Raw genomic sequence first — 12,308 nt, 5'->3', positions numbered from 1 at the left:
CCAGAGATTCTTGAGGTGGGAAAGAACAGGACATCTATTTTCAAGGAAGAAAATATTATGCCTCTAGGGACAAACCAGCTGGGCAGGAGATAGAGTGAACACTAGGATTTCTACCCAAAGATCTCAGATCAGTTGTCCTGGTGTGGTAGGGGTCCAGGGCATGTCCCAAACACAGTGACCAGGGGTTGAGGACTGGATACTGAGTTCAGTCTCAGGCTGAGGACAGGACTCTGAGCCCTATTCAGCAGCTGTGAACAGTGTCTCAGGGCTGATGATCTGGCAGCGCTGAAGCCCCAAGAGCATCAGAGCAGGGGCTGGGGGGCGGGCTGGTATTAGCCATCACCTCTGGGTCACATGAAGACCCAGGCCCAACCCCTACCCTTAACTCCAATCATGCCCCAATGTAAACCATCATCTGAAGTTTCATTGGAGACCCAGTCCAGCTCCCAAATCGTGGCTTCAACCATGCCTCACTCTCTACCACCAACTCGGGCTCACATGGAAGCCCAGGCCCGACCCCAACTCTTGGTTCCAACCCTGCCTCACTTTCAGCCACCACCTCAGACTCACATGGAGACCCAGGCCCGCCCCCGACCATGGACTCCACTCACGCCCCAATTTCAACCATCACCTCGAGCTCACATGGAGACACAGGTGCGATCCCAACTCTTGGCTCAAACCATGTCTCATTTTCAACTACCACTTCTGGCTCACATGAAGACCCAGGTTCCGCCCCTAGTCCAGACTCCATCCATGTCCCAGTGTCAATCACCACAACCTCAAGCTCACATGGAGATTCAGGACCAATCCCTACCTTGGACTCCAAACATGCCCCAGTTTCAACCACTTGTTCAGGCTCATGTGGAGACCCAGGGCCGATCCCTACCCTGGACTGCAACCATGCCTCAATGTCCACCATCATCTGAGATTTCCATGGAGGTCCAGGACCACCAACAACCCTCAGCTCCAACCATGCCCCAGTTTCAACCACCTCCTCGGGCTCACGTGGAGATCCAGGCCCAACCGATACCCCTGGCTCTAAATATACCTCACTGTCAGCCATCTTCTCGGGCTCATATGGAGATCCAGGCCCAACCTCAATTTTTAACTCCAACCATACCCCAATATCATCCACAACCTCAGGCTCAGTTAGAAACCACTGTCCATCTATCACGCTCCCCCCTAGTCCAGTCATCATCTTCTCAACGCCAGATTGGCATTGAGAAGTCCTTTGAAACATCTTGCACTACAGTCCCAAATAAGGCATCATCTTTCAGTTCAAATGCAATTGAAAACCTGGAATGTCACTTTTGGAAAAAACAACTAGAAAGCAGGAGAACTTTGCCCTCTTTGGTTAAAAATTCTCAGCAAGTCTTTAGCCAGGTCACTCTCAACCCATCCCAGGAGACCAGGTCTTCCCAGGCCCACAGCTCTGTCCCCATCCTTCCTGGGCATTTGATCAGCCCTGAGGTTCGGAAGAAACTGGAGCACCACATTTCCCAAAGGTTCATGCAGCAACAGAGTGGCCTGCCCTGCAGAATCCAAGCATCTCAGAAACTGATGCAGCCCCAGGATCAATACCCAAGGCCATGCCAGGCACAGGGCAGGGAGGGGCCCTCAAGATCTTCTGCAGGTCGAGGCAAAATGAGCCAGGATGTACAAAAGATGAGGTCCAAGTGCCCAGCACAAATCCTACCAGGGACAGACCTGTGCCATGAGGTGGGGCAGAGTGTGGGGAAGATCGTAAAAGATCTGTACATGTTCCCAGCCAACCCTCCAGTGAAGGACCCAAGAGCAAAACCTGCATCAGAAATAGAGTTGAGCCTAGACAGGAAGCAACCAGAAGTCTCAGGAGTCCTTACAGAGAGGAAGGCAGAGCAGATCTGTGAGAGTGAGATCCCTGTGAATGTCTGTCACTTGAGGCTTGTGGACAACCTTGCTTTAGGCACTCTGGGAGAGACAAATGCTCCCATGAAGACAGAAAGTACACAGTCCTCTCAGGATGGGAAAGCCTCCATGATCACCTCCCATGAGTCTCTTGTCCTCAGCCCGTATACTGAGCAGGAGTTGGAAGCACATATAATAAGGTTTCGGGTGAGGCACAGGTGGAGCCTATTCTTCAAAGTCCTTAAGTTCATATTTCGCTTGAAGTTGAAAAAGGTTCAAGTGCCCACATTGAAGGTCACCTGTGAATCTGGATACCAGTCAACTGCCCTATTAACCAAGGGCTTGGGGAAACCTCCTCAGCCCCATGCAGGTGAGAAACTGAAAACAACGGAGGCAGTTCCCCCACTGGAGAGGCCCCTCCCTGTCCCCTCACAGGTGACTGAGGAAGCCCGGGGGGCTCTGGGAGGACGCACACCTGGGGACACCCATAAGCCCCCAGAGGCCCCTCTGACTGGACAGGAAGACAAGCCACCTCCTCAGGCCCCCACATACAGCTTTGTGGGCAGAATGTGGCACAGCATGTCTGTAGTGGAGGCTGACAAAGGCAGCCTGGAGCCAAGTCCAAGTTCAGCCATGGCCAGGAATGAGCCACAGAAGGAAACCAGGGGGTAGGCCTCCCCAGCATCTTGCTCTAATGTGATAGTTGTGGACCTTGATGAATGCTCCCCATCTTCCAGGGCGCAAGAGGTCGTGGAGGGAGACTCTGCTGGGAAGGGCACCAGGGAACCTAGCGTGCAGGTCAAATACCTAGACATCAATATCGATCTCGGGAGATCACGGTCTCCAAGGTCCAGTGAAAGCCCCTCACTGAACACCACATCTGCTGCCTCAAATACAGAAGATCTACTCTTTGAGACACAGTCTCGTAAGCTTGAGTCTCAAGGGTTCGCTGACCAGCAGGCTCCGGCTCAGGGCCGAGCTACCAGCGTGCTCCTTCAAGACTGTGAAACTGGAGTACTCCTTCAAGACTGTGCCACCGATGTGCTTCTCAAAGACTGTCACTCGAATATATTTCTTGCCGCAAACATCTTGGCTTCTCAGGAATCTCTGTCCTCTTTTCAGATCTTATCCAGTGGAGACAAGTGCAATTCCCAAAAACTCTATGATGCTACCTCAAGTGAAGGGAGCAGCCAGGGGCAGCAGGTGGACATGAGGCGACAGCTCAAATATAAGAGCCACTGCAAGGAGTCTGTTCCCAAGGATGGGAGAGAGAAATACACAAGGCCCAAATTAAGACAGATTAAAAAGGGGCTGGCAGAACGGAGGGCTTACCAAGCCCAGGGGATGAGTCATCCTGGCCAGAAAAAAGAATCAACAGAGTCCCTAAGAAGCAAGTTTCGGCAGTTAGTCCTAAAGAAGAGACAGGTTCCATCAGAAAGCCACTTCAAAGATAGGATTAAGCTCCTTCTGCAGTGGATTTTCCCCAGTAAAGGCAGAGAACCAGAAGAGCCCTTGCAAAAAGGCAGGCCTGAAATAGCCACTGTCCAGAGCCAAGAATCAATCAAGAGCAAATCGACCATGGACAGCAGGGCTGTTGAGGCTCAGACTCTCATGACAGCTGTTGGGCAGATCCTAAATGAGAGGATGGTGTTTCACCAGGGACCTCACGCCACGGAGTTAAACTGGTACCAAGCAGAATTCCAGGGCCCCCAAGGTCCACATTACTGCCACCACAGAATCCTGTCTTACCAAGAGGAAAGGAGAATGAGGAGAGATACACCCCGTTATCACCAAGCCACCCCAACGGGCCATAGCTTTTCGAAAAAGAGTGAGTGGACCAGTCCCAGGGACAGCAGGTGGGCCTTCTCACCCAGGGAGCCAGGTCCCCCTCCAGGCAGAGTCTGCCAGCATGGCTCACGAGTGACACGGGTCCCAGGCCATTCCCTCCACTGTCCAAGGCATGGTCTCCCTCAGAAATTTACCTCTTCTGGTGAATCTGAACATGCTTTTCACAGCATTCCGGGTAGGACAACTCTCCTCCAAGAAAAAAATGCATGCCATGCAGATAAATACATTTTTCTCCAATGTTAGCACATCCTCTGTGTGCTAAAGGCTTCTTCCTACCAGAAATTTTGTTTCATGAAATAAATGGTTTTTTTTTCCCCATGAGCAGGGGTAGTGGCCTGTCGGTGCCTCACTGAGGGAGATGGAAGGCATCAGGGTCCACGCTTCCCAGGTGCCTGCTTTGACTTCCAGATGGGATGGGGCCGTGGAGGGAGGGTGACCCCAGCATGGATACTCACCCTCATCCCAGTTTCGTAACTGCGCCTTCAGTTTCCATAATACCAGCATTAGAGAAACAAGCAACAGCGTTTAGGACATGTCACAGTGAACTAAACCTAAAGACCTCCCCCTTCTCAGGATCTTGCTCAGTTCTATCCTACTCTCTCTGCACCTGGACGTTGTGCAGCTGGTAGGGGAGGTGTGTTCAGAAGCTGAAATTCCCCTCAGGCTCAAGAAGTGTCAGGACTAACTCACATGTCAGAATAAGGAGGGGAGTCCAGAGGTGGGACAAGCCTCACCCCCGTGTCACAGCGAGGTAGATGCTGCTGCCCTGAAAGCCCCTTTCTCTCCCAGATGTGCCTGGATGAGATGCAGAGGAAGGATGTTAGTGTCAGGGAGCCCATAGATGGTGCATTTACCAAGGAGCATTAGTGTCCCACCACCGTCCACAGGGCCAGAGGAAAGAAGTGAGGGGCCTGGTGGCTCATGCTGGCGTCACTCCAGAGTCTCCACTCTACTCTAGTTCCCCGGACCTGTCTGAAGGAGGCCACCTGGTGGCCTTCAACAGAGGGCCAAGCTCCCAGAGGCAACAGAAGCTCAAGCAGAGAAGCTTCACTTTTCCCCACTGTAGCAATCAGCTTTTACAGGACTGGGTACTCAGGACAGACTCACAGTCCATGACCTCTACCTACATGTGTGGCCCAACGAGACTACCAGGGTACAGGTAGGATTCAACAGACCCAGGGACTGTTCAGGAGTCACAGCAGGTCTCACCTGCACTCAGTCTTACTCACTCCAGAGGCCAGGGTGGAAGACACCAGCAGCCAGGATGTGTCACCCAGCATGCATGGAAGGGACCTGCAGAAAATGAACACGCCATCAGCTTTCCTCCTTGGGCTCATCCAAGCTGGAATGCGCGGAGACGAGCATTTCTCCAGAGAGATTCGGGGCTCTATGTCACAGACACTGCCCTGGTGCACAGTCCCCCTCCAGAAGGGGGCCTCTGATCCAGGAGCTGGCAGGAACGGCCCTGCCTCCATGCCTGTCAGGGCCCCCACATGTGGGACCAGGCCCGGGGCTGTGGGGGCAGTGGGCACAGGCCTACTTGTGCTGTGGTTCCTCCCTGGAGACTAGTCCTGACTCTGCACCACATCCCCCAGGGTGGGCACAGCGGTGGGGGCTCAGCCAGGGTCTGAGGCGTGTTGGGTCCTAGGTCATCGAGTGACCTCGAGAGTTCAGGAGAAGGGAGCACAGAGCTTGTATCCTGAACCGGGCTGCTGCCAGGGCCTCTCAGAGGCACCAAGAGGTGAGCGCTGAGTTGGGGGAGCTGGAACTAAGGTGCCCATCTGGAGACATGACGCAGAAGGGACACTGACAGAACAGCAAGAAACCTGACCTGGAGAGTCCCTTCCTTCTCGTGCCGTGAGGTGCAGAGAGGACAGCAATGGAGGGGCCCGTGAAGAGTGGGTGATACCCACAGTCACCCCAGAGAGGGACCCCACATTTACACACAGTGACCCAGCACAGGGCCCCCAATCACCCCACAGAGACCTCAACAGACCCACACTCACCCCAGAGAAGGACCCCCCCATACACCCTCACTGATCTAGCACTGGGCCCCCATGAAGTGTGTATCAGACCCACACTCACCCCCGAGAGAGACCCCCCATATACCCACAGTGACCCAGCACTGCTGCTACACAGTTCCCCCAGTAACCCCACAGAGACCTCGACAGACCCACACTCACCCCAGAGAGGGACCCCGCATTCACCCACACTGATCTAGCACAGGGCCCCCATGAAGAGTGGGTCAGACCCACACTTACCCCAGACAGTGACCCCCCATATACACACAGTGACCAAGCACAGGGCCCCCAATAACCCCACAGAAACCTCGACAGACCCACACTCACCCCAGAGAGGAACCCCCCCCCCCCCCATACACACATATGCACAACTTTCACATCCAGTAAATGGTTAACTGATGCTTAAAACGATTACTCTTTTGCAGTTGATGCTTTTGTTTTGTTTCTCCAGACATCCCACTTCACCCTGGCTTGCCAGCTGGTACTGTAGTAACTAGGATTTCAGGAGTAGGCATCCCAGCTTCCCTTTCTATTACTGCTTTCATATTTTGTTTTCTTGAACAGTTTTACTTTTCATGAATGTGTTTTCTCAGGGAGAAATCCCTTTCTGAAATGATAACTACATTCTGGGACAATGAAGCTACATGTCTATTCAACAAAGCATCTCCTATTTCTTTTCTAAAACTCCACTCTTGTGCCAAGACCCCATTAATCATCAAACAAGTAGTACAGGAAGTCCTGGCTGAACAGCTGTCATCTAATCTTTCTCAAAAGTGGACTGGGAGAAACCAAATCATGTGGTAAGATGAATCAAGTTTTTAGTTCTGAATGAATTGGCAGTCCTTTTAAAAATGATTTTGTTTTCAACTAGGAACATTAGAGAAATGTATTAGGATTTTTTTTTTTTTTTTTGCATCAACTGGGTAAAAATCTTGATTTTTGAGGTGACATTTTATTTTTGTTTTGCAACTAAACAATTTATAATAACTCTAATATTTCTTGAAATTGCATATTATTTCTCCAAGTGGTTTTGGAAATAAGCCCTATATTATTCTTTTATCCATTTAAAAAATAGGAAAACTAGATAACTATAAATAGGATTTCCAGTCATGCCATCTTCATTAAAAATACAGCTATCTATTTATCAGACCTGATCCACCCAACACATTTCTAATCTCTATTGTTCCCTCTTGTTCCATTTATTACTGGCCTAGGAAACCATAAAGCTCAATAATTTGTGAACACAGTAGGAATCCCTAAAAGAGAAAAGCTCGGAACTAATTTTAGAATAAGAAAACCACCATGTGCTTGCTCTTAGGTCCCTAGGTTGCATGGCTGATTTAATTCCATAAATAAACAGCCTTCCCACATTTTCAGATAACATTATCAACTGACTTCAGTTCAGCACAATACTCATGTCTGGAGTTGGTGACCTTGGGGGAGGGCGTTTGCTACGGTGGCCTGAGATGAGCCAGGGTTCACAGCCCAGTGCCCTATAGCCTTGCCCTCGCTCCTACTCATTCTCCAGTGCCCAGTTTCTCCGCATGTAAAGTGGAGACTGTATGGAGCTTCCCCATCTTTGGCTGCAAATAATATAATCACTCTAATTTCGATATTGGCCATCTGGTGATGTCCATGTGTAGCATCTTAAATTCAGACTTAAATTGAAGAAAGTAGGGAAAACCACTCAATCACTCAGGTATGACCTCAATCAAATCCCTTATGATTATACAGTGGAAGTGAGAAATAGATTCAAGAGACTAGATCTGGTAGAGGGTCTGATGAACTATGGACAGAGGTTAATGACATTGTACAGGAGACAGGGATCAAGACCATCCCCAAGAAAAAGAAATGCAAAAATGCAAAATGGCTATCTGAGGAGGCCTTACAAACAGCTGAGCAAAGAAGAGAAGAAAAAGGAAAAGGAGGAAAAGAAAGATATACCCATTTGAATGCACAGTTCCAAATAATAACAAAGAGTTACAAAGAGTTCCTCAGTGATCATGGCACGGACATAGACGAAAACAATAGAATGGGAAAGACTAGAGATCTCTTCAAGAAAATTAGAGATACCAAGGAATATTTCATGCAAAGATGGGCTCAATAAAGGACAGAAATGGTATGGACCTAACAGAAGCAGAAGATATTAAGAAGAGGTGGCAAGAATACACAGAAGAACTATACAAAAAAGACCTTCATGACCCATATAATCACGATGGTGTGATCACTCACCTAGAGACAGACATCCTGGAATGTGAAGACAAGTGGGCTTTAGGAAGCATCACTACGAACAAAGCTAGTGGAGTTGATGGAATTCCAGTTGAGCTATTTCAAGTCCTAAAAGATGATGCTGTGAAACTGCTGCACTCAATATGCCAGCAAATTTGGAAAACTCAGCAGTGGCCACAGGACTGGAAAAGATCAGTTTTCATTCCAGTCCCAAAGAAAGGCAATGCTGAAGAATGCTCAAACTGCCACACAATTGCACTCATCTCACACGCTAGTAAAGTAATGCTCAAAATTCTCTAAGCCAGGCGTCAACAGTACGTGAACCACGAAATTCCAGTTGTTCAAGCTGGTTTCAGAAAAGGCAGAGGGACCAGAGATCAAGTTGCCAACATCCGCTGGATCATCAAAAGAGCAAGAGAGTTCCAGAAAAAACATTTATTTCTGCTTTATTGACTATGCTAAACCTTTGACTGTGCGGATCACAATAAACTGTGGAAAATTCTGAAAGAGATGGGAATACCACACCACCTGACCTGCTTCTTAAGAAACCTGTATGCAGGTCAGCAAGCAACAGTTAGAACTGGAAACGGAACAACAGCCTGGATCCAAATTGGGAAAGGAGTATGTCAAGGCTGTATATTGTCACCCTGCGTATTTAACTTCTATGCAGAGTACATCATGAGAAGCCCTGGGCTGGAAGAAGCACAAGCTGGAATAAAGATTGCTGGGAGAAATATCAATAACCTCAGATATGCAGATGACACCACCCTTATGGCAGAGAGTGAAGAGGAACTGAAAAGTCTCTTGATGAAAGTGAAAGAGGAGAGTGAAAAAGTTGGGTTAAAGCCCAACATTCAGAAAACTAAGATCATGGCATCCAGTCCCATCACTTCATGACAAATAGATGGGGAAACAGTGGAAACAGTGTCAGACTTTATTTCTGGGGGCTCCAAAATCACTGCAGATGGTGATTGCAGCCATGAAATCAAAAGACCCTTACTCCTTTGAAGGAAAGTTATGACCAAAGTACACAGCATATTAAAAAGCAGAGACATTCCCTTGGTCATAAAGGTCCATCTGGTCAAGGCTATGGTTTTTCCAGTGGTCATGTATGGATGTGAGTGTTGGACTATAAAGAAAGCTGAGTGCTGAAGAATTGACACTATTGAATTGTCGTGTTGTAGAAGACTCTTGAGAGTGCCTTGGACTGCAAGGAGATCCAACCAGTCCATCCTAAAGGACATCAGCAAGTGAACTGAACTGACCTGTTTCACAGGAAGCTGCAACGCCATCAGATGGAGCCACGCAATCAGTGTGGACACCACAGCTGACCCCACAGCTCCCTCTGCCTCCCATGGATTCACCCAAGAATTTCTGAGCCATCTTATCGGTGAGTCTTCTGGCCTTTTCTCCCTCAGTGTGAATCCTCCTGCTAACAAAACATGCTGTGAAATCAAGAAAAGCAAACCTTAACTACAGTTGGAGTCTGGAAGGTCTCTAGAGGGAGCTTTCATGCCATGTCATTCATCCTCAATTACCTTAACAGGAAGAGGGCATTTACAGATCCCAACAGGAAGAAATATACCTTGCATTCTCAAACAAGAAGGGCAGCCACATTAGCACCGCAGCTGGAGGAGAGAAGACTTCCCTTTTGGCCAGCAACAAACCCAGCTAATAGACAATTTTGCAGTTTAGCTAATAAGAAGCCATTTTCACTTGAATGTTTCCTTTCCTCCACTGAAGTTACACTTGTTCTCTTGCTGGTGACTTATTTCCTTGTCCTGCTCTACTTAGCTTAAAAGCCATCCATGATGTTTAACCCCTTGGAGTATCTCCCTGTCTTCCAAATGAAATGATGCCTGATTCATGAATCATTTACTAGAGTCAGTTTATTACAAATTCAAAGTAAATCTTCAAATTTGCTCAGTTAATTTTTGTTTTTTAATGTACTGGTGGCAGCAATGGGATCTCAAGGGAATTTCTGATGAAATTTGGAGACAAGGAGAAACAACTGTGGTGCCCACACATCCTCTGAGTTCACTGTCTTTCTTGCCATCTGTGCAGGTTGTTAGTAAACTCCTTTTGGTTTGAGCTTCATTCTCTTTGCATTTGTGCCCCTAAACTAATTGGCTTTCCTTTCAGGGCAGGTTGGGTTGGCTGGCAGATCCTTTTGCCTGAGGCCAAACACATAGCCTGTTAAGATCAAATTTCCAGTGCACAGTAACATTTCTTGGTCGTTGCCAGTCTATTTTCCAGTGGTAAACCCTAGCCCCTAACTTTGTTTGTTAGATTCCACATTGGGAACTGATTACAGTGTAGTCTTTACTTCCCTATGTGTTTGGAATCAGTATCAGCTGCTAGATTCAGCACTCAGAACTGGTCGTGAGCAGCGGTAGCTCTCCATTTTGCATGGGATCAGTTTGTAGTCCTCATTTCTTTGGATTTCCTGCTTCTATGCTTTTCTTCATACAAGGCTCTCTAAGAGTTGGTGGTTGTGCATGCCAGGCCTCATCTGGCCAGGTGGTGGTAGCATCTCTCGGGTAATGCTGGTGTATTATGGCACAGGTGTGTCTGTCTTGTTTGGGGATGACAAAGGCCAGCTAAGGAAATGGGAGCCTTCACCCCTGTTGAGCATGAGCATGCCACCTTCTGGCACTCCAGCTTATTTTATATTTTATATGTAAGAGCTATGGACCTTAAGGCTGTAGATATTAGAAAGATGGCAAAATTTTATTAGTACTAATCTAGGATTATAATAGTCAGTGTGCAGAGTGTTCCAGTTAGACAAGATTGTTCATTTAAGGAAAACCTTAGAGAGCATCAGATCCCAAATTGGACAAGGGGAATGAGATGCCTACTTTAATTGATATGGAAAAACTTACAGAAGGTTTCCAGATTCCAAAATAAAGGCCTGCTCTTTTTAAGGATTCAGTACAAAAAGCTAATGAATGCATTGAAATGTGTGCATTCCCATATGTAAAATAGTCAGCTAGTGAGAAGCTGCTATATAACACAAGGAGTTCAACCTCCTGCTCTTTGACAACCTAGACAAGTGGGATGAGTTGGGGTGGGAGGGAGGTTCAGAAGGCAGTATATATATGAATATACGTATGGCTGATTCACATTCTTAAACTGCAGAAACCAACATAAGATGGTAAAACATTTATCCTCCAAATAAAAATGTTTATAAAAAGCTAAAGAGACAAAATGTACCTAAAGCAAAATACTATAGACAGATGTACTTCAGCCTTAAGTCCTCCTACCCACCTACCATGTCTTTTTTTCATGTTTTACTAATTCTGTCTGAACTACTCTCCTAATCTAAAGAGATATTTAACAATTCTCATTTAAGATAACTCTACCTGAGGTTTCAGGCGATCCTCCTCAATTGCTCTTTAGTCATTGGTCAAAACTGAACTGAGAGCTGTAGTCAAAGAATTCTTTAAACTTAAGGAGGAGCCCCCAAAATTTTTTGAAGAGCTAAGAGTCATCGTCAGGGCCTGTAACCCAAACTGCTAGATCTTTCTCAGCTTGTACACATGTTGGTGGGACCAGGGGAGGCCTCCCAATGGATGCAGGAAGGAAAACAGAAAACTCCTAGGATGATATTCAAGGGTTGGGAAGAATCCCCTGGGGGAGGGCATGACAACCTACTCCAGTATTCTCGCCTGGAGAATCCCCATGGACAGAGGAGCCTGGCAGGGCTACAGTCTACGGGGTCTCAAAGAGCTGGACACGACTGAGCGACTAAGCACAACACAGCCTCTAAAAGTCTTTCAGAATAACTGACTTTTACAAGCCATTTCTAAAATCATCCCTGCTCACACTGATTGATCTGTTATTCGATCATACAAACAAAAGAGGGAAGAATCTGCGGCCATTTGACAGCTAGTTTGGAAGCTCTCTTTTTACAGCATTTGGGGTTCCATGTAATAAAAAGGACACTCAGCAAACTTTAGCTGCCCTCTTTGTAAACATATTATCTTCTGAGATTGTTGATTTTCAGTCCCTAAATCCTGTCTAATTCTTTGTGACTTCATGGACTGCAGCATGCCAGGACTCCCTGTCCTTCACTGTCCCTGTAAGTTTGCTCAAACTCATGTCCATTGAGTCAGTGATGCCATCCAACCATCTTATCCTCTGTCACCCCCTTCTCCTCTTTCCCTCAATCTTTCCTAGCATCAGGGTCTTTCCCAATGAGTTGGCTCTTCAAATTAGGTGGCAAAAGTATTGGAGATTCAGCACCAATCCTTCCAATGAATGTTCAGGGTTGAGTTCTTTTAAGACTGACTGCTTTGATCTTCTTGCAGTCCAAGGGACTCT

At 47.4% G+C, this 12,308-nt stretch overlaps 1 protein-coding gene across 1 annotated transcript; it reads left to right on the top strand.

The window, feature by feature from the left end:
* The first annotated feature begins 458 nt into the window (after positions 1-458).
* Positions 459-3,049, top strand: LOC133059001 (spermatogenesis-associated protein 31A6-like). Its single transcript, XM_061146044.1, has one exon. The coding sequence runs from the start codon at positions 466-468 to the stop codon at positions 2,557-2,559; it is 2,094 nt and encodes a 697-aa protein (XP_061002027.1). The 5' UTR covers positions 459-465; the 3' UTR covers positions 2,560-3,049.
* Positions 3,050-12,308: the final 9,259 nt, after the last annotated feature.

The sequence above is a fragment of the Dama dama genome, chromosome 7 (genome assembly GCF_033118175.1).
Source record: "Dama dama isolate Ldn47 chromosome 7, ASM3311817v1, whole genome shotgun sequence".
NCBI lineage: Eukaryota > Metazoa > Chordata > Mammalia > Artiodactyla > Cervidae > Dama > Dama dama.
This window is presented reverse-complemented; position numbering and strand designations above follow the sequence as displayed.

Bases quoted from the DNA above. Each gene is read 5' to 3' on its own strand.
- LOC133059001 (XM_061146044.1), top strand. From the start codon at position 466: ATGCCTCACTCTCTACCACCAACTCGGGCTCACATGGAAGCCCAGGCC.